Consider the following 21827-nt stretch of genomic DNA (forward strand, 5'->3'; position numbering starts at 1 on the left):
ACAGAAGAGGCGCTCATACGGGCTGTGGAGGCATCATTCCAGGGTCACACTAACTCCGAATCAGTGAGATCGGGAGTCCCAAATCAGAAGACTACAGCCCTGGGACGCCATAGCCTACAGGCGGAGCATGCTGAAAGGATCAAGAGAGAGCTAAGCATTCACAAGCTTTCAAATCAGAACAAGATTTCTGTTTAGGAATTGAAAGCCTGCACAGTGTAGAGCTGGGGCTCAGAGAGGAGAGGCTGAGCGGACTCCACTAATGAATGCGCTTTTTGAATTGAACGTAGCTGGGCAGGCACAGAGCATGTGCAAGCTCCTCTATAAAAAAAAAAGGAGGATGGATGGCTTAGCCTTAGAGCGGCTGATCTCTGGTCGGCTGCACTCTCCAGGAGAACTGACTGCTGCTGCTGCTGCTGCACAGCTGCCACCCTCTAAGGGAAAAGGACTGAACTCTCTGGCACAACTGCAATTGACACTGCAAGAAAATGAGCATCTCTCAGCCCATCCGGCGAGGCATCTCCTGCCCTCCACAGGACCCCAACTGCACCCGGATTGTGGAGACACTCTTGGCTTGGAACAACTCCATAGTCGGTGCTTACAGGTTGGTGGACTTGCCACCCTTGTCCGCCACGGTGAGTTCCATTTTTTCTCTGTCTTACTTTAAGGCACATATAATGTCGTCCAAACTATGAGGGTGCAGCAGCTGGAATTACAACAACAAAGGTTTTGATGGTCTCTTCCTCCTCTATACGGTTTAAAACCCAAGTTTTTACAACACCCCTCAGGGTTGGGTTTTCTTGAAAACGAGAGTTGAGAAACTAAGCAGAAGCAGTGCAGTCTTTTCAATGCCGACTGCACAATAACTGCCACTTTTAAAACTTAGGCAGTGGGTCCATCCTTATTTCAGACTTTACTTGACCGCATTAATCTTAGCTCCTCTTATTTCTATTACTTGTACTGTGTATTCTGATAGTCCTATTTTTTGCCTTTGCCTCCAACTTTATCACACTGTTGTGCATTTAGGGTGATTGATGACTACTCTGGTTTTTGTTTTATTATTTTTGAATGTGTTGCTGCTGTTGAATTTTGAACGTTTGTGTGTTTTTTTGCCCCCTGTATAGATGATGTATACTGACTAGCCCCACATAATGCTAAGTGCCCTACTGACAATGCTGGCTGTAGAGGATACCTTGGTCTGCGAGGGCCCCTCTTGTCACACTGTAACAGGACCATCCCCAGTCCCAAGTCTCCTCTAGGTGATTCCACAGCTAACTCCATTTATTAGTTCTAAATTAACTGTTAGACTCCATCATGTAATCAGACTGTGTGTGAGAGGCTGAAATTCTGTTCACATGATTGCACCTTTTTATGTTGCACGCTCACTCTCTAAGTGTTCATTGCCTGTTAGTGGGACTCGGGTAGCATCAGTTTTAACTGTCCAAAAAGGAACTGAACAGTGAATGGTGTCGCAGTTTTAGCTTTTATACATGTACTGCAAAGCATAGTATGGTGCCTAATTGTGACGTGGAAATACAGCATCGGTTATCTAAAACATACATAAACACAAACATGCATATTGGAGAAATACATACATTTTTTGGTACAGAAAAATGGTTGGAAATCTAAAAAAAAATCACAATATTTTTTTTATCATGTCTACCCTGTACATTTGAGAATATGAGAAACAGGAGATTTGTGTGAGACAATAAAATAATTGTCATAATTGGTCTTGGTTACATGGGTCATGACAGGTGCAGATCCAGGCTTACACACACACACACACACATATATATATATACAGTATTTATACAGAAGTATAAAAGTATAAAATTTAAATTTATAAAACTGTTTAGTTCAATTCAGGTTTGTGACAAGAAAAAACAAGCCTGGATGCAAGTTCAGCTCAATGTCCATTCACACTTACACACACCATATTCACACTCACACAGGTGAATTTGGAGTTGCCAATATTAACCAGCCCATCTTTTAGGATGAAGTAAAAGTGCCATGGGAATGGGGATAAAGGGTATTGTATTACTCTCTTTGCATACTGAAATTTTCTCAGAGTAGTTGTTTCTAATTTAGGGGAAGCCTATAGACATTTTTATTACACAAATCTCTCTATTATAAAAAAAAAATCTTGGAAGGAGATGAGACGTGATGTTCTCAGAGAGACACTTTAACGTCCCGCGAGACAAGGCAGTGAGACAAAGGGACAGCTGCTGTACAGGCTTTTAAATGTTCAAAGCGCTGTAAGAGGTGCAGATCACACAGCACAGCAGCAAGCCAGCAGCTGATTGAGCAAAGAGGAGGTAAAAAAAAACAACTGGATTTGTTTCCCATTGTATCATTGCTTAAGAGGGTGTTTCGGAGGAGCGACCGCATCTTCTTGGGGTGCGTTCAGCCCCCCTCTTCACAATGCGAGCGGCAGAGACATGGTGGGAGGGGGAATGTAGGGGGTTGGAGAGTGAAGCAAGCAGGGGGCAAAGCCCCCTAGTTTGATATATATATTGTGGCCTGGGCCCTTGCCCGGCTGGGACGCCTCTCCCTTGTATAGACAAGGGCTGAGCAGCAGCTACAGCACCCCCTGGTGGCGCCCATGGATCCCAACAGGGCTGCACCAAACTCCAACTCCAATGAAGCCCTGTGGGAGTCCTAGGCACCGCTGTAGCCCAGGAGGCCTGCCATCTAGCGTTCTAGGGAAGGTGCGGTCCTGACCAGGCTTGTTCCCAGACGGTCCATACAAGGGAGAGGTGTCCTGGCCGGGCAAGGGTCCTGGCCATCAGCCTCAATATATATTCACACTAAAAATACCATTATCTAACCCTGGTTAATTCTGAGCATGGTATATAGAGCCTATCCCAACAAGCGTAAGTCACAAGGCAGAACAATAGTGTCAGTCCATTGCAGGTTAAACATACAGCGCATCCGGAAAGTATTCACAGCGCATCACTTTTTCCACATTTTGTTATGTTACAGCCTTATTCCAAAATGGATTCAATTCATTTTTTTCCTCAGAATTCTACACACAACACCCCATAATGACAACATGAAAAAAGTTTACTTGAGATTTTTGCAAATTTATTAAAAATAAAAAACTGAGAAAGCACATGTACATAAGTATATCACAGCCTTTGCCATGAAGCTCAAAATTGAATCCAGGTGCATCCTGTTTCCCCTGATCATCCTTCAGATGTTTCTGCAGCTTAATTGGAGTCCACCTGTGGTAAATTCAGTTGATTGGACATGATTTGGAAAGGCACACACTTGTCTATATAAGGTCCCACAGTTGACAGTTCATGTCAGAGCACAAACCAAGCATGAAGTCAAAGGAATTGTCTGTAGACCTCCAAGACAGGACTGTCTCGAGGCACAAATCTGGGGAAGGTTACAGAAAAATTTCTGCTGCTTTGAAGGTCCCAATGAGCACAGTGGCCTCCATCATCCGTAAGTGGAAGAAGTTCGAAATCACCAGGACTCTTCCTAGAGCTGGCCGGCCATCTAAACAGAGTGTTAGGGGGAGAAGGGCCTTAGTCAGAGAGGTTACCAAGAACCCGATGGTCACTCTGCAGAGCTCCAGAGGTCCTCTGTGAGAGAGGAGAACCTTCCAGAAGGACAACCATCTCTGCAGCAATCCACCAATCAGGCCTGTATGGTAGAGTGGCCAACGGAAGCCACTCCCTAGTAAAGGCACATGGCAGCCCGCCTGCAGTTTGCCAAAAGGCACCTGAAGGACTCTCAGACCATGAGAAACAAAATTCTCTGGTCTGATGAGACAAAGATTGAACTCTTTGGTGTAAATGCCAGGCGTCACGTTTGGAGGAAACCAGGCACCGCTCATCACCAGGCCAATACCATCCCTACAGTGAAGCATGGTGGTGGCAGCATCATGCTGTGGGGATGTTTATCAGCAGCAGGAACTGGGAGACTAGTCAGGATAAAGGGAAAGATGACTGCAGCAATGTACAGAGACATCCTGGATGAAAACCTGCTCCAGAGCGCTCTTGACCTCAGACTGGGGCGACGGTTCATCTTTCAGCAGGGCAACGACCCTAAGCACAGCCAAGATATCAAAGGAGTGGCTTCAGGACAACTCTGTGAATGTCCTTAAGTGGCCCAGCCAGAGCACAGACTTGAATTCGATTGAACATCTCTGGAGAGATCTTAAAATGGCGGTGCAGCGCGCTTCACATCCAACCTGATGGAGCTTGAGAGGTGCTGCAAAGAGGATTGGGCGAAACTGGCCAAAGATAGGTGTGCCAGCTTGTGGCATCATATTCAAAAAGACTTGAGGCTGTAATTGCTGCCAAAGGTGCATCGACAAAGTATTGAGCAAAGGCTGTGAATACTTATGTACAGTGGTGTGAAAAAGTATTTGCCCCCTTCCTGATTTCTTATTCTTTTGCATGTTTGTCACACAAAATGTTTCTGATCATCAAACACATTTAACCATTAGTCAAATATAACACAAGTAAACACAAAATGCAGTTTTAAATAATTTTAAAATTATTTAGTGAGAAAAAAAAATCCAAACCTACATGGCCCTGTGTGAAAAAGTAATTGCCCCCTGAACCTAATAACTGGTTTGGCCACCCTTAGCAGCAATAACTGCAATCAAGCATTTGCAATAACTTGCAATGAGTCTTTTACAGCGCTCTGGAGGAATTTTGGCACACTCATCTTTGCAGAATTGTTGTAATTCAGCTTTATTTGAGGGTTTTCTAGCATGAACCGCCTTTTTAAGGTCATGCCATAGCATCTCAATTGGATTCAGGTCAGGACTTTGACTAGGCCACTCCAAAGTCTTCATTTTGTTTTTCTTCAGCCATTCAGAGGTGGATTTGCTGGTGTGTTTTGGGTCATTGTCCTGTTGCAGCACCCAAGATCGCTTCAGCTTGAGTTGACGAACAGATGGCGGACATTCTCCTTCAGGATTTTTGGTAGACAGTAGAATTCATGGTTCCATCTATCACAGCAAGCCTTCCAGGTCCTGAAGCAGCAAAACAACCCCAGACCATCACACTACCACCACCATATTTTACTGTTGGTATGATGTTCTTTTTCTGAAATGCTGTGTTCCTTTTACGCCAGATGTAACGGACATTTGCCTTCCAAAAGTTCAACTTTTGTCTCATCAGTCCACAAGGTATTTTCCCAAAAGTCTTGGCAATCATTGAGATGTTTCTTAGCAAAATTGAGACGAGCCCTAATGTTCTTTTTGCTTAACAGTGGTTTGCGTCTTGGAAATCTGCCATGCAGGCCGTTTTTGCCCAGTCTCTTTCTTATGGTGGAGTCGTGAACACTGACCTTAATTGAGGCAAGTGCCTGCAGTTCTTTAGACGTTGTCCTGGGGTCTTTGTGACCTCTCGGATGAGTCGTCTCTGCGCTCTTGGGGTAATTTTGGTCGGCCGGCCACTCCTGGGAAGGTTCACCACTGTTCCATGTTTTTGCCATTTGTGGATAATGGCTCTCACTGTGGTTCGCTGGAGTCCCAAAGCTTTAGAAATGGCTTTATAACCTTTACCAGACTGATAGATCTCAATTACTTCTGTTCTCATTTGTTCCTGAATTTCTTTGGATCTTGGCATGATGTCTAGCTTTTGAGGTGCTTTTGGTCTACTTCTCTGTGTCAGGCAGCTCCTATTTAAGTGATTTCTTGATTGAAACAGGTGTGGCAGTAATCAGGCCTGGGGTGGCTACGGAAATTGAACTCAGGTGTGATACACCACAGTTAGGTTATTTTTAACAAGGGGCAATTACTTTTTCACACAGGGCCATGTAGGTTTGGATTTTTTTCCCTAAATAATAAAACCATCATTTAAAAACTGCATTTTGTGTTTACTTGTGTTATATTTGACTAATGGTTAAATGTGTTTGATGATCAGAAACATTTTGTGTGACAAACATGCAAAAGAATAAGAAATCAGGAAGGGGGCAAATAGTTTTTCACACCACTGTACATGTGATTTCTCAGTTTTTTTATTTTTAATAAATTTGCAAAAATATCAAGTAAACTTTTATCACATTGTCATTATGGGGTGTTGTGTGTAGAATTCTGAGGAAAAAATGAATTTAATCCATGTTGGAATAAGGCTGTAACATAACAAAACGTGGAGAAAGTGATGCGCTGTGAATACTTTCCGGATGCACTGTACTTACACAAAACGACACACTAGAGCCAATTTAGAATCTCCAGTCTACTTACCCTGCATGTCTTTGAACTGTGGGAGGAAACTCACACAGACATGGAGAGAATACGCCAACTCCATGCAGGGAGAACCTGGGATGTGAACCTAGTCTCTTTACTATGAGGCAGTAGCACTACCATTGTGTCATTGTGCCACCCCTATTTACATTAACACACATGCACACACATATATGCAGGGGTTGGCAAAGCTAGGTTTGCAGTTGTGAGTATGTGAGGCCAGCAATTTGAGCACTTACGAGATTGTACCTAAGTGAACTGTGCCATTGTAACATTCTTTTGAGTTAATAAAGCTGTTGTAATAATCAGCCTGCATGTCTATTTCATACTGCACAAACATTCCAATGCAAGCCTTAGTAAGAGAATTTTAAGGCTCTAATCTTTATTTTATTTTTTTTTGGTTTACAACTCAACATGATGTAGCCCTCCTTCTAACGATAGGAGCTTAATGTCCTCTTAATGCAGTATCAACACCCAAAAAGGGGTGAATTTCCTTCTCTCTCTCAGTCTTCAGAAGTAAATTGACTCCAGTCAAGGATTCCAGTTACTCTTTTTACTGTACATGTGGAGTCTAGGTCATCAGACTGGAAAGGGTTGGTTGGGCCCTCATTCCTTGCTGCCCATATTGGGCATGGCCCTCATTTTGGAAAAATGAAGATCATGCTTTGAGACATCAAGAGTTCCCCATCCAGTATGCCTATGTTTATATTGCCTTTGCTCCCTTCCTGAGTGACATGAGGAGACGCAGGAGAGAACTGGGACTGTATATAGCTAGCTATGTTAACTGCCTTTGCAAAAGTTTTATTTCAAAATGTTGTTGTAAATATTACTTTATATTCACTTATTTGGGTAGTTGCCTGTCTTATCAGAGATATCTGACTGTAAAACATATTTACAGGAAAATGCAGCCCTTTGAAATGGAAGGGGAAACTTATACGATGAGAGGAATCTATGGCGTAAATATGAATTACCTTTTATCACATTCTGTTAAATTTTTGGCCTCTGAACCACTCTGTCTGAACTGTCACTCACCTTCAACTAATCCATTTTACAGTTAGCCTCTGACATTGTAACATAATACCAACAACAGCAGCCTCATGATATCAGATACACTGTGCCTTTCCCATTACTGAACCCAGATGCCAAACAGCCTGTATCCTAAGTTTAACTCCCCACAAGTCATCCTCCAGTTTTCATGAAAATCTCTATATCTGCTTTTGAGTGATGCCAAAAAATGGCAAATTATTATTTTTTTATTGAGATATAGCTGTATTTCTTGGCTTGGTCTGGATGTTATTTCCAAAGTCCAGTGTAAGTTTATAGTTATAAACATGATGATGAAGAGACTAAATATAATCTTTAATCCCAATTCAATATGAAATTTGGCTGAGCTGTGGGGTTATGATTTCTGGTTAGCAGAGTATAACTTCATATACAACAGAGATACAGTGTCTGCAAGGTTGTAAAGGTTGAGTAACGGTGAACGATTATGTTTGTAACCTCAAATGGCAATAAAGGTCTCCAGCTTGGAGCCACTGAGATGCTGGATGAAAGAAAATGTTAAATATCGTGGATGGGAGTCAAACCTGGATATCTGTGTTGAAAAGCTAACCATCACACCACAATCATAATCTGCATGTTACTGTTTCCCTGCAGTATTTCTTGCCAATCACTCCAATGCCAAACTGCCTCCATTGCCATAACTGAAAGTTTTATATCAAAAACCTGCCTTATGTGAAAGCTATTTCATGTGCCAATTTTCAAGTCTGTAGAACAAGCAAACAGAAGTTTGCTTCATAGCTATAGATGCACAGTATAGACACTAACAAGAGACACGCATACATTCAGACTGAAATATACACACATGTACACAAATAGACACACAGATATTTTTGTGAGATCAGATTTACTTTCAGTGCTGCTGCTGTCTTTCCTCCACCTTGGCATCAAACCCAAGCCCTGCACTCATAGCTTCACCGTGCACTGGATGAGCTACAGAATAACTTTTGAAGCCTGAGTGCCTAGCATTGCTGTTGTGGTGCCAACCCACAGCCCTTGAATTCCTGGTTCAATCCAGTCCTGGGTTTAATTTGAACTCCCTTCTCATGTTAATGTCAGTTTCCTCAGTGGATTGCAGTTGAGTTGATTGACATCTCTGCATTGCCTCCGTGTACAGTATGCACAACTCTAGGCATGAATGGACTGGCATGTCACTGCTGACAGTAGTCATGATGGCCCTGGTAAATAGGATAAACCTTAATTACCTTTTCTGCAACCTTCCTTTACATATCAGGTCTCAGGGAGTTGGAGAATATCCCTTCAACTCCAATGGAAAAGGAGGGCAACTTTCACTCACACTTGGCCATTTCATAGTTGCCTAATAGTCAATCACAATCTTCTTTGCAGGATACTGTTGTTTTCTGGAAAAACTGATTCAGACAAGGAGAGGAGGTACAAATTCCATATACATACAGGGATGGGTAAAAGTAGGTTTTCAGTTGTTTGTACGGAAAAACACAGATTATGATTACAATATTTTTATTAACGCAATAGCATTATTAATATTATTAACTCAAAAGAATGTCACAGTGCACTAAGGTACTGTCCCATAAGTGCTCAAATTGCTGGCCTCATGTGCTCACAACTGTAAATCTACTATTGCCCACCCCCGTATATCCATTGCATATTTGTATGTTGGCTAATGACATTTATACTTCTTAATTTGGCTTTTTAGGCAGTGGAAATAATGATCTAAGACAATGCTCCGGTTAAATGCCTACTAACCAGATTCACTGTATAATGGTCTACTTCCAGAATACATAAGATATTTCATTGTGGAAACAGTAACGATGAATAACTAGCTGGTGAAAGTCTTCTTCTTTTTCATTTTCTTCTTCCTCTTCATCTATGTGGTGTTGATGTGCTTGATCAACCTTCTCCATACAGTTTTGTGCTGCACCTACATGCCTATCAAGTCCTTTTCCTTCAGATCTTCTTTTACTATATCCAACCACCTCCACTTTGCCACCATCATCTTCTTTTCCCCTGAACTTCCATTTCCATCATTCTTTTGTTCACATATTCATTGTCTCTCCTCATCACACATCCATACCACATAAACCTTCTTTCCTGCACTTTCTTAGATATCTCTCCCATTTTTGTTGTACCTCTGATTGTTTAATTTCTTGTTCTGTCCTTTTTTGTAACTGCACACATCTCAACATTCTCATTTCTGCCACATCCAACTTCTTCTCCTATGCTCCCTTTACTGCCCATGTCTCAGCTCCATACATCATTTCTAGTCTTAAGACTGTCTTAAAAACCTTATCTTTAATCTTTGCCTTAATTCTTTAATTACACAATACTCCTGATACCTTCTTCCAGTTGTTCCATCTACACTGAACTCTATGGGTTATTTCTGCATCTAATTTTCCATCTTGGGCTACCACTGATTCTGGATATTTAAACGTATCCTCGTGTTTTGGTAGCTCTCCTTGCACCCTAACTTCTGAAGCCTGATCATCATTAAACCTAATATATTCTACCTTCTTCCTATTTATCTTCAATCCTTTATTTTTCAAATCTCTTGTCTGTTCTTCCAGCTTCCTCTCCACTTCCTGTTTTATGGTGCTATCAACACAATGTCATCAGCAAAAATGGGGGAATAACCTTTTATCCCATCACTCAACACATCCATAAAAAATGGAAAAAAGGGAGGTTCTTACTCAACAACTCACAGGAAAGGGTACGTGGTAGCTCATTGCCTTAAGTGGTGGATTTGGTGTCACATGGTCAGGTTCACAGTGTTATTCTTGGAAAATGACATAATTCAGTTAATAGGTGGTATGTGAAATAAAAAAAATATTCTATACAAGTGGATGCCTGCCATAGCATACGGCGGTGTAAGAATAGGAAAGGAAAATGGTGAGAAAGGAATTCAGAAATACTTCTTGAAAGACGTAGTTATGAATAGGTATTTTTCTGGAGACGACAGATAATGAGTCGAAAGATCTAATCTCGGAAACAGCTTGAATTTCAGCTTCACCACCATAAATTGTAGATGTTGCCATGTATTGATAGTGTTCGTGACTTGTTGTGATAACTCGACTTGTGTTGGAAAGAATAACAGGAAGAACGTCTCCAAATTTGTCCCAATGTAATACAATGGAATCTACTGTCCTATGTTGTAGTGAGAGTGCATTGCCTTCATCAACCTGTTTGTGTCAAGAAATAACCCACTGATAGGAACAGGCAGTTGCCGGATCCCGGAATACAGATGATGTTGTACAAAAACCCATTGACAGAGAAAATACTGTCGTTCATTTTATAACAAAGGCTTAGGAAACAACCGTTGCAGTATAATGAAAATAGCAAGAAGTGAAACCAATGGCAATAGTCGAGAGAGTATCTTCCTGTAGCAGGCTACAGAAAATACTCCAGGGCGCAGACATGGCCGAAGTGAAAGGTCACACGGTCAGGCTAAATATCGGGCGGTGATGTGACATCATTGGGGTCATGAGCGAGGAGCGGGGAAAGTGGTAGTCCGAAGGAGGAATAGGACTCAAGAAAAGTGGTGTGGGGGTCTATGGGAGGCCGCAGGTAGCATGGGGAAGGGTTTGGAAGAGGACAAATAGGAATCAAGAAATGCCATGTGGGCTGCATGTGGGTGGGACTGGGTTTGAAGAGGAAGCAGGACGAACCAGAAGAGAAATATATATAAGAGATAACAACTAGCTGTGTTTTTGATTTGATGCACGGGTTGGTGTGGTACCAGTAAACCCCCGATTCTCTAAAGAATCGCAAATCCAACAATGGCAATCACTTTCTGTTCCCTCCGATCTTTGGAGGGATGACAAATCATGGAGGATGGGAGCATCCTGGGAAAGTTTTCATTTATTTAAATAAATATATTTGTACTAAAATTAACCAATTTATTAAAACTAAAGTTGAAATTTAATTGTTATATCATTTAAGTCCAAAATGTCTTTGAGTTGTTGAACTCATAAGTAAAAAAAATATCGGAGTACAAAGGTTTAAATAAAGTAAATTGGAAACAAAAAATGTATAAAATGGTAAATTCAAAATAGTTAATCAAAAATTTCCTTATAAACAACATTTTTTGTAAAGATGGTTTCCTGTCGTTGAATCAGTTCTCCCTGGTAGGGAGTAGTTGAAACCTTCACTTTAACGTCACATGAACGCCAGACTCTTGAAAAGGCAACATAAAGTTGTCCATGTCCAAATACAGGCTCAGATAGGTAAATCCCTACTTTGTCCATGGTTTGTCCTTGGGATTTGTTGATCGTCATAGCAAATGCAGCCTTAATGGGAAATTGACGTTGTTTAAGTTTAAAAGGTAATTCCAGGTCAGAACTTGTAATGTCAATTCTGGGAATCAAAACAGTATTGTCAGTATGGGATCCCGTAAGCACTTGTGCCTCAATAACATTTTCTCTCATGCTGTTCACGACCAACCGTGTACCGTTGCATAAACCTTGTTTAGTATTAAGGTTTCTTAATAGCATGACTATTGTCCCTACTTTAAGGTTAAGAGTGTGTTGTGGTAATTTGGCCGGGTTAATAGTGTTCAAATATACTAAATATATGGGAAATTAAGATGCTCAGTTTCATGTTCAGAATCAACACTGTCAGTACTTAGAAAGACGTGGCTTTCTCCAGGAAGCACTTGGTTATTTATCTGGTCAATGTCAATAGGTTTTATATGTGGTGGTGTGAGCGCTCGCGTTCAGGCGGCGGTTGTATTGTGCACGGCTTGCTTCTGGCATCTGTCATTCGTGCATATATACAAACATTACTAAACGAAGGTTGTATATGCGGTGGTGTGCGCGTTCGTGTTCGGGCGGCGGTTGTATTGTGACCTGAAGTTTAGTTTACAGGTTGTGTTGTGTTGTTTGGGCGCCATCTGCTGACTCTGGGAAGCCGCTGGGTTTGACTCTGGGGCGCTGAGGCTCTGTGCACGTACGCTTTCGGTGCTTCTGGCCTCTGGCATCTGTGCATATATACAACCTTTGTTTAGTAATATAAATAATAATATGCACCCGATCCCGATGGGCTTTTCCTCTTCAAAAATATCCGCCTGTTTTGCTGCTTCCTCTCAGCGTCACTCATTGAATTGACCACTCTTATAATTGAGGTGTTTGCTAGGAAAAGGTGGTGGCGGTTACTACTGTGTTAGCCAGATTTACCAACTTTAGAGTAGTCATGTCAGGGCTTCAGTTTCCCAACAGGATGCATCTAAAGGATTTAGTGTTATTTTCACTAATTCACTGCACATAATGCAAAGGTGTCACTCATTAGCATTACAGCAATAAACCTCGTTCACATGGCCCAAGCAGGTAGTGTTAAAAGTGGTGTACCTTGGGTATCAATGCCGGGACCCACTGCTTTTTTTAAAATACATAAATGAGCTTTATAATTGTATAAATAACATCCAGGTTAAGTCTGCTGATGACACAAAACCAGGTGTAATCATAGATATTTAATAAATAGCCAAATTATTACAAAAGGACTTGGAAAGAATTCAGACTTGGGCAGATTTGTGGCAGATGAAATGAAGTAAATGTGAAGTGTTACACATAGGAAGTAAAAATTTAGATTTGAATACACAATAAGGAGGGTTCAAAATTATGATAGGAATTAGTACAGTAGATCACAGATGTTATTAAAAAAAAACTTCTTCAAAAAGAACACTGGATCACAGATAGTAAATGGTTTATGATAAATTCCACACAAATACTAGAACATTTTTCTTCACATAAGACAGCCATAAATCTATAATAATAAAAGGCAAAGCCCTCACTGACTGACTGACTGACTGACTGACTGACTGACTGACTGACTCACTCACTCACTCATCACTAATTCTCCAACTTCCCATGTAGGTAGAAGGCTGAAATTTTGCAGGCTTATTCCTTACAGCTTACTTACAAAAGTTAAGCAGGTTTCATTTCGAAATTCTACACGTAACGGTCATAACGGTCAACAACGTCCGCCATGTTGAACTTTCTTATTTATGGCCCCATCTTCACAAAATTTGGTAGGCGGCTTCCCTGCGTTAACCGAAACCGATGTACATACTTATTTCGGTGGTATGATGCCACTGTTGGCCGCCATATTGAACTTTTCAATGGTCTTTGTTACTTATGGGCCCATCTTCAAGAAATTTGGTACGCAGGTTCCCAACGCAAACTGAATCCTACTTACGTACATATATACAGTATATCCATAGCCTGCAGCTCGGTCACCGTGTGAAGCGGCATTGGGTCCCCCATCCCAACGCCTCCCATGTTGTTAACTGCCTGCCTATTTAAGGCCGTCCGTTGCTCCAGTCTCTACATTCCCTTCCTTGCTTCGCCACGGGATTCATGTCTCCCTGCTGATAACTACAGCCTTTTTATTTAATCCACGGCTTCTCCACTGTTTTATTGTTCGTTTATTATGATTATAGTTATTGTGTAGGTATTTTAGACTTACTTTACATTGTTCAGGTACCCATTTCCTTTATCATTCCAACCGTACTACCATTAACATGTCTATCGAGGTGATCACTATCGATCAATGAACTGTCACTTACCGAGTGGTTTCCATGCCCGGAGATGGCACCTACCTTTTCCATTCTCTTTGTTACATATTGCACAGCCATATCAGGCTCACTCTTGATATCCGGAGGAACATTGTGTCTTATGTACTGAATGACTGGGACAGGTTCAAGGTGTGGACTGATGATGGTACAGGAGATAATTATACTACACAGGAGCACTAGAAGAGTGAAATGCTTAAGCCCTTCACCTATGGATCTGCATGTGAGCACAACTTGGTCATATTACAACCGAATGGCCGAACTGACAATGTGGTATACAAAGAGATCCTTAGCAAATTATTATTGGTATATTTTCCCTCAGTTTAAAAAGGTTTAATTTTCTTCTTAATAAATTTTAAGGCAGTACTTCGCCGCTGCGAAGCGCGGATATTTTGCTAGTGTAAAATAAATTACAAAGCAAGGAGGTAGATGTCGGTACTTTGGGGACCTTTAGAATCCAGATGGATGATATTTTGTTAGGTAAGTAGGATGAACAAGCTACAACTAGCTGAATGGCCTGTTCTTGTCAAAAGTTTAATCAAGTTCTGTATGGATGGTGTAACATATGTATAATCCATATGTTCTTCTATTTTGTCTGGTATCTAAATACCTTGTATGGAAAGTCAAAAGTCCTACACACTTGTTCTAGCCTGGTATAACTCATAAGTACTTGGGACTGGAGACTCAGGTCTGCTCTCACAGCATATGAAAGCCAGTTGTGTTGCAGGACTGTACGGGGAGAATGTGTCATCTCCTCAGGGAATGCAACAGGGTGTGGGATTCAAACACGTAATCGTACATTTGTGAACTGGAGCACTAACTACTGCTAGATTTATAGATGCTACATTTACCATGTAAAGCCTACCTAATTGAAACTGATGTACATTTTAGAAAGATGTTTTTCAATTTTAAAATTAATCTCCAGATATTTTGAGATATAAAGTAAGTTATGTTTTTAGTCTCAGCCATGCACTTCAAGTGAAGCTTTCCATGCTTTCACTAAATGATAACTGAGATTTTTTAAAACTATAGTCCACTGAGAGTAAGATTCTTGACACTGAGATGGCCTTCATATAAAGGTTTTAGTGCCATTAAATATTGACAACTCTTGTAGGGCTTTTCACACTTGGCCCTCCCATGGGCTTGGTGAGATATCACTTCAGGTGCTGATCTTCCATGTAACAAGCTTATTTAAAAAACAAATAAAAACACCTAGTTGCCCACTGAGACTCTATCAACACTGTAGCATATGGTGATATGGCAAAATATTCTTAAATTCATGTGAAGAGCATCACAAAGTGTTGTTTGATGGCGATCTAAGCAGAAATCGTTTTAGCAGTGCAACCAGTAAAGGTGTTAAGAAAATGGATGGTATGATATTGCTGTGCTGTCCAGCTTTAATTCTGGCCTTGTCCCTGATGGCATCAGAACAGGATTCGGTTGCTTGTGGGAGGGGAATTACAATGGATGGATGGAGGAATGGGTAGAAATGCCAAGGTAATAACCATAAAGACAGCATACCATGCTCCTGCTAATGTATAATTAGCCATTCTAAATAGAATGAAGAATTTTGGAGACGTACCCACAGGTCAAACGAACAAAGTTGGTTTATTAAAAGAGCTGTATCTATACCATAAAAATCACCCAGTGCCCAAGTAAGCACAGAGGCTTTCGTACCACCTCAGGCAGCTTCCCAAAGTTGATGTGGTGGCGTAGACCTGACTAGTAGAGATATATACTACACCCAGATTCAGGAACCTATTTGTTTCTTAATTAAGAATATTATGTCATGTAAAAAAAAAAAAATCATTGCAGAAAAAAAAACTTCCATGAACCAGAGGTGGAGCAAGAGCAGCCATCTGTTTGCTCTGCTCATTCACTGCTCATGTTTCTTTTTCTTTCACTACAGCAGCAGTTGCCTTCTTACCTCAAGTTATGAACACTCATTCACCTTTCCAGATGTTTCTGTTGACAACTGTCTGTGATCCTTATTTAATGCTAATATTTAAACTGAGAATAAGAGCCCATTTTGTTCTGTTCACTTCCTTAAATTCAGTGGAAAACCAATTTCTTGAACCCTTATTCTTTATCTGTATTTCCAGTGAGACAGATAGGGGGCGCTATCTCTCCCTTGAACCCCTGTCCAAGACTCCAGACACCAAGTGAAAGTCTAAATGTTGACTTTATTAATTCTGCACAGTGCACAAAGCATCCTCTCCTCCACAATACTCATAAACAAACCAATAATAATAACAATAATACTCTCCACCACTCCCAGACGCGTTGCCCTTCTACCACCCAGCTCAGCTCGCCGTCTGGGAGCTCCTAGAGTCCTTTTATAGTCCCTGACCCGGAAGTGCTTCAATCACCAGTCCATGTGATTCTTTATCATTTCCGGGTCAGTTAAAAAGTCCTTTTCTTCACCCTGGAAGCACGTCATTCCCCTTGTCCATGTGACTCGGACGTACTTCTGGGGCGTAGGGTAAATAACTGTTGTTCCTCCCTGCAGCGTCACCTAGTGGCCCCCATGGCATCCAGCAGGGCTGTGTATAAAAACTGCAATGTCCATGATGCCCTGCTGGTCTTCTGGGAACCTCCATACTGCAGGGAGGGCTCCACCTGGCGGCTTGGGGGTATTGGCCGGGATAAACAGTCGGCCATACACCAGTTTATCTTTAATGTAGGTCCATTTTTTGTCATCTTCCTGGTATTTCGCTCACTTAATTTCATGCTATTATCTCAACAATATGATATCTAGTTGAGTTCCCAGTTATGGATCCTTTTGTGTGGGCTCCTCAACTGGGAGCTCAACCAGATCTCAAATTAACAATTTTTTTTTTAAACAATACAGATCCTGAATGAATACTCAACACATCTGTTTGACTCTCATTAACCCTGTTCATTTTTAATCCTTTTAAATTATTTTCACATACTAGTGATATTTGGTCTTAATGTTTTGGAACCTGCACAAGCCCTTTACATCCATCCATTATCCCACCGGCTATATCCTAACTACAGGGTCAAAGGGGTCTGCTGGAGCCAATCCCAGCCAACACAGGGCATAAGGCAGGAAACAAACCGTGGGCAGGGTGCCAGCCCACCACAGGGCGCCTGTTACAGTGTTCATCCAAATCCCAGGATGCAATGCACTCCGCTTCACAGAGGTACTCTATATGGGGAAAGTCTTTGCTTATTTTGCATAATTTCTTCAGGTACGACTTCATAGTATTAATTTTGTTTGATTACGGTTTGCTTTTCTGCAAGTTTCTTTTTATCTAATTCATCCTAATCCTGACTTTGGGCTGATGTAGATTTTGAAAATGTACAGAGATTTTTCCTTCCTTTTTGTTCCTTATTTCATAAGCCCAGTGCATTGCCATCACCAGTGATATTAAAAGGATCCTGTATGTATCTGTTGGGAATCGTTGCAATATGTGAAAACAAAAATACTCCAATGCTGGATTTCTGCCTAATCACTGAACTGGTCAGCACGCAGTTTATAACCTTGGCATTTCCTGAATTGCATAGTCAATACTATGAATATCTTGACAGTTTTTTCATTATAGCATGATTATTATTGTTGTTATTATATATTACTATTAACGTGAACTATTTCTGAAATTAGTGTACATTATAGAAAAACCTGTTTGAAAATGACTTTATAACCTTGGAATCTATACATATAAAGGAGAGTTGGGATCCGAGAGACTGTGTTTGTGGAGGGATGGAGAGTTAAGGCGGGTGGGGGAGTCACGTGATCATCTCCCCTCCCATTTACCTCATTTCATTCACTTAATTTTGCTCTGAGCTGAGCTCTGCAGATGATGCAGTCTTACCGTGGAGTCACGTGATCATCTCCCCTCCCATTCACCTCATTTCATTCACTTCATTTCGTTTTGAGCTGAGCTCTGCAGCTGACGCAGTCTTGCCGTTCTTTTTTCCTTAGTGTTTAGTCCTCTCTCCTTTACTGATTTACTGTTTACTAGACGCAGTACTTACTGAATAGTATTTTTTCCTTTAGTGTTTCTACTTAGTGTTTCTTAGTGTTTAGTAGACGCGGTGTTGCCGTTTTTCCCGTTTCTATTTTTTATGTAGCATGTTCACGAATTAGTCATAGAGAAAATTTATATATTTTGGCTCCAGGAGGACAAACCAAAAATGTTGTGTATAAAGAAGCTCAATAAGATGCACGTAGATACATAATTATTCCAACTACAGTGACTGCAGCGAAGCGCACGTGGTCTGCTAGTTGCATATAAAATACTATATATATTATGACGGTATTATATTACCGTGATATTATTGTTGTTATTCTGTATCAGTATTAATATATTTCTGAAATTAGTGAACATTATAGAAAATTCTGATTGTACAATGTGGAAGTCATTTGTGCAGTTTATAAAAAATAGTTTACGTATATGAACCACATACTATATATATATATATATATATATATATATATATATATATATATATATATATATATATATATATATATATATATATATATATATATATATAGTATGTACTGTATATATTGTGGCCTGTATGGGATGCTCCAGCCACCCTAACCTGATACAAGCAAACACCAGGCACAAGTTTAAGCATAAATCACACATTTACTGTAGTGGGAAAGTGCTCTTGTCTCTCTCCCCACAGCAACACAGCACACAGCACACAAGCACCAGTACTAAATAAACTGTACTTTCTTTTGTTTTCTTCTCTTCACTCTCACTCTCTTTTGCCTCCACTCCTCCTCCGGCAAGCTTTGTCCTCTTCTTCCTGACTCTGGCCCTCAGAGTAGTGGCCACTGGTTCCTTTTAAGCCACACCTGGGTGTATTCCAGGTGGCTCCTGGGGGAGGTCTCGAATCACTCCCAGTTGTGGCAGAAGCCTAAAGTAGGGCTCTGCATCTCCCCCGGCAACTGCCACAGAACCCAATGGGGCTGCAGCAAATTCCAACTCCATAGTGTGCCCTGCAGGAATCCATGGTTCCACAGCAACTCAGGAGGGTTGCCCTCTAGTGTCTTGGAAAAGATAATGCGCTGACCACACTCTCACCCCTGGTGCTTCCACAATACTAGCATCTCGGCCGGGCAAGGCTCTTGGTTGTCCATAACAATATGTATGACTTACAATTCATATAATTTGCAGCAATCATGTCACGGGAAGAGCCCAAACAGTGGATTTTAAGTTTGCAAAGATTAAACATTTTTGAATTTCAGCGATTTGTATTTTTATAATTGTAAAGAGCTGTAATTAAGCATACTATAATTTGATTTTTAAAACTGGTATTCAATTTGTAAAATTAAAATAGTCTCCAATGATTAACCCATTTTTTAAAATGTTATATTTATATATTATTATATTTGTATCTAAATGTTTTGTAAATGAGGTATATTCAGATTCAAAATTCATCCATTTTCCAAGATCACTTGTCTAGAGTGTGGTCACAGGGAAGCTGGAACTTGTTCAAGAATTGGGTACAAGGTAGGGAAAATCTCAGGACAGGGCGCCAGTCTATAGTAGGGTAAACACACACGCACACACACACACACCAATCCATTAAACCCGGGAAGAAACTGGAGCACGGTGGAAACCCACATAGGCAGAGTATCCAGAACATGAACTGCAGTCTCCATGATGTGAGGTAGGAGTGCTACCACTGCACAACCCCAAGTACGGAAATGTCAAGCTTTGTCTTCTCCCACCCAACTCTGGATCCCGGAGTACTGGCTGCTGGCTCCTTTTATAAGGCACATGTAAGTGCTCCAGGTGCTCGTTGATGCCTTTCTGGCAGCACTTCTGGGTGTGGCAGAAGAGCTGCCCATAAGGGTTCATCAGCTGCTGTAGCGTCCCCTGGTGGTGCCCACGGATCCCAATAGGGCTGTATCCAACTCCAATTCCCATAGAGCCCTGTGGGAGTCCAAGGCACCGCCGCAACCCATAGGGAGCTGCCACCTAGTGCTCCGGGTGAGGTAATGCTCTGGATATGCTCCCTCTCCCCTGGTCTTTCCAACAAGAGGCCGGCCGTCCACCACACAAGCTAAGTGTGGGATTCCAAGCAGCTTCTCTGCCAGAAAAGCTATATGATCCACCCTGTTCCTGATCCTGGCTTTAATCCCAGTGGTCATCCATATTGAGGAAGGTACTACATAAAATAAAGACTGATTGACAGGCAGTATAGCACAGAGACATTTTAGCAGATGAGGTTATGATGGATGACAATAAATAAATCCTAGAGTTTGAGAAATGTGTGACGTCCCATAAACTGATGCAACCATGTCAATGTTTATTACTAAGCACTGCTAGATTTTTGATGCTGTGTTTCTGTAATATTTGTACTGGTGAGCTAGAGTAGCTCCTTAATGGCATAAAAGGAATATATGAAGATGACCCTGAAAAAAAAGAAAGCATTAAACTGGAGCCTGGGATGCTGGAACTGAATCATTTTAACAAGAATATGACGTTTCAACTAAATTGACAGCTCTTGAAAAGTAAGGAAATTTTGACCAACCAAGAGCCCTAAGCCTTAATTGAATCAATGTGTGTTTTTTTCATTTATATACAGTAAATATAAAATACTTCTGAATAATTGAAAGAAAAAAAATCTGCTATTCAAGCTTAACAACCTATAATGTGGTATATGATGAGGCAAGGTAAGTGGAATTGCAGCTTCACTATTACGTGCTATTTTATTTATTTTTTTTACTTTCTATGCAAACACTAGTCTGAGTCTTGTAAGTAAAGGCAAGTGACATTTGGCTTTATCCTTAGTCAGACTGGCTTGTCTGCGTTGTTGAAATTTTCATTTTGTTATTCATCCATATACTGCTTCATTTTCTAAGATGGTAATTTCTTCAATGACTTCTAATTTATTTATTGAAGTGGGCCTTTGCAGCATCTCAGCACCTGCTCTTTTGACTTTAAAATCTGAAATCTAATACCCAGCATAATACAGTACCAAACTGTGCTTTGAAGTGACTTCTGCTTTGACTGAGAAAGAATTTCCCCCTTGGTATAATGAGGTCCTTTGGTGGAAAGCAAGATGACAAAGTTGCCCGCGTGATTCTTCATTGTGCCCAGGGATAAGGCTAACAGGGAGCTGACTTGGTGCAAATAGCTTGAGGACACAAATGATACTCAGCAGAGCTGAGCTGGCAGGTGATACATGTCAGAGCCCCAAATTAGGAAAGAGTAAAATTAGAAAGCCATCTGCAAGTGAACAGTTATCTGGCTTTGGGGGGGGTGTTGGGTTGTATGACTGTTGTGGTCCTGAAGGGTCGCAACGACTGCCAAGATTTGTTCTAACCAGTTTCTTTATTTTGATTTTAGTCCCAGTTGGTAACCAGTCATTGTGAATAATTGGATGGCTTGTTTCAGCTATCCATCTGCAATACCAAAAAAAAAAAAAATACAAATAATAAGGTACATTACAGTACAGACTAATGCTTATTCTTTTCACCCCTACTTAGCGTATACATTCAAAAAATTAGCTTATTTATTTATTTATTTTGCTCCTGACATTATTCTGGGTGCATAATTTGTTTTGTTTTATTTACTAGAAGCCAATTCTAAAATGAAGTTTCCAAGTATGTGGATTTGTCATGAAAAAGCTGCATTAATAAAGTAGAAAAGAAAGAAAATAAAGTGGGAATCGAGGCATATAAAACTGGTTTGGTCTGTAGACCACAAAATTAGAAACATTTTAACATCAGAAAACAAATAAAAGGTCAACACATACAATGAACTAAGACTCTAGTAACATCAAGAACTACCTTATATATCTAAGAAACTGGCTGGAACAAAATTCTGCTACCATTAGAGTCCTTGGTGACTGCAGTGGCCATCCCCTGTTCAGCTGCAGTCCGATCTGTTTTAGGCCTCCAACAGATGAACTGTACAATGAAATAATTTAGTAATTGGATTCAGTAGACACCTTGAATGTGATGTGTTGCTTTACCTGGAAAATTGATTCATTTTATTTTTTTCACACAAAACAAGTTATGTTGACATCAGAAAA

General features: G+C 40.8%; 1 protein-coding gene across 6 annotated transcripts in view; it reads left to right on the plus strand.

Moving 5' to 3' along the window:
- Positions 1-384: 384 nt before the first annotated feature.
- The window catches only part of opn4a (opsin 4a (melanopsin)), a 147385-nt gene continuing 125942 nt past the window's right edge, over positions 385-21827 (plus strand). For all 6 annotated transcript variants that reach the window (XM_039768401.1, XM_039768426.1, XM_039768418.1 and 3 more), the window contains exon 1: positions 385-632. In XM_039768401.1, the coding sequence (XP_039624335.1) occupies positions 486-632 (147 nt within the window). In that variant the 5' untranslated portion in view covers positions 385-485. The remainder of the gene's footprint in view (positions 633-21827) is intronic.

The sequence above is a fragment of the Polypterus senegalus genome, chromosome 1, assembly GCF_016835505.1.
Source record: "Polypterus senegalus isolate Bchr_013 chromosome 1, ASM1683550v1, whole genome shotgun sequence".
NCBI classification, from domain to species: domain Eukaryota; kingdom Metazoa; phylum Chordata; class Cladistia; order Polypteriformes; family Polypteridae; genus Polypterus; species Polypterus senegalus.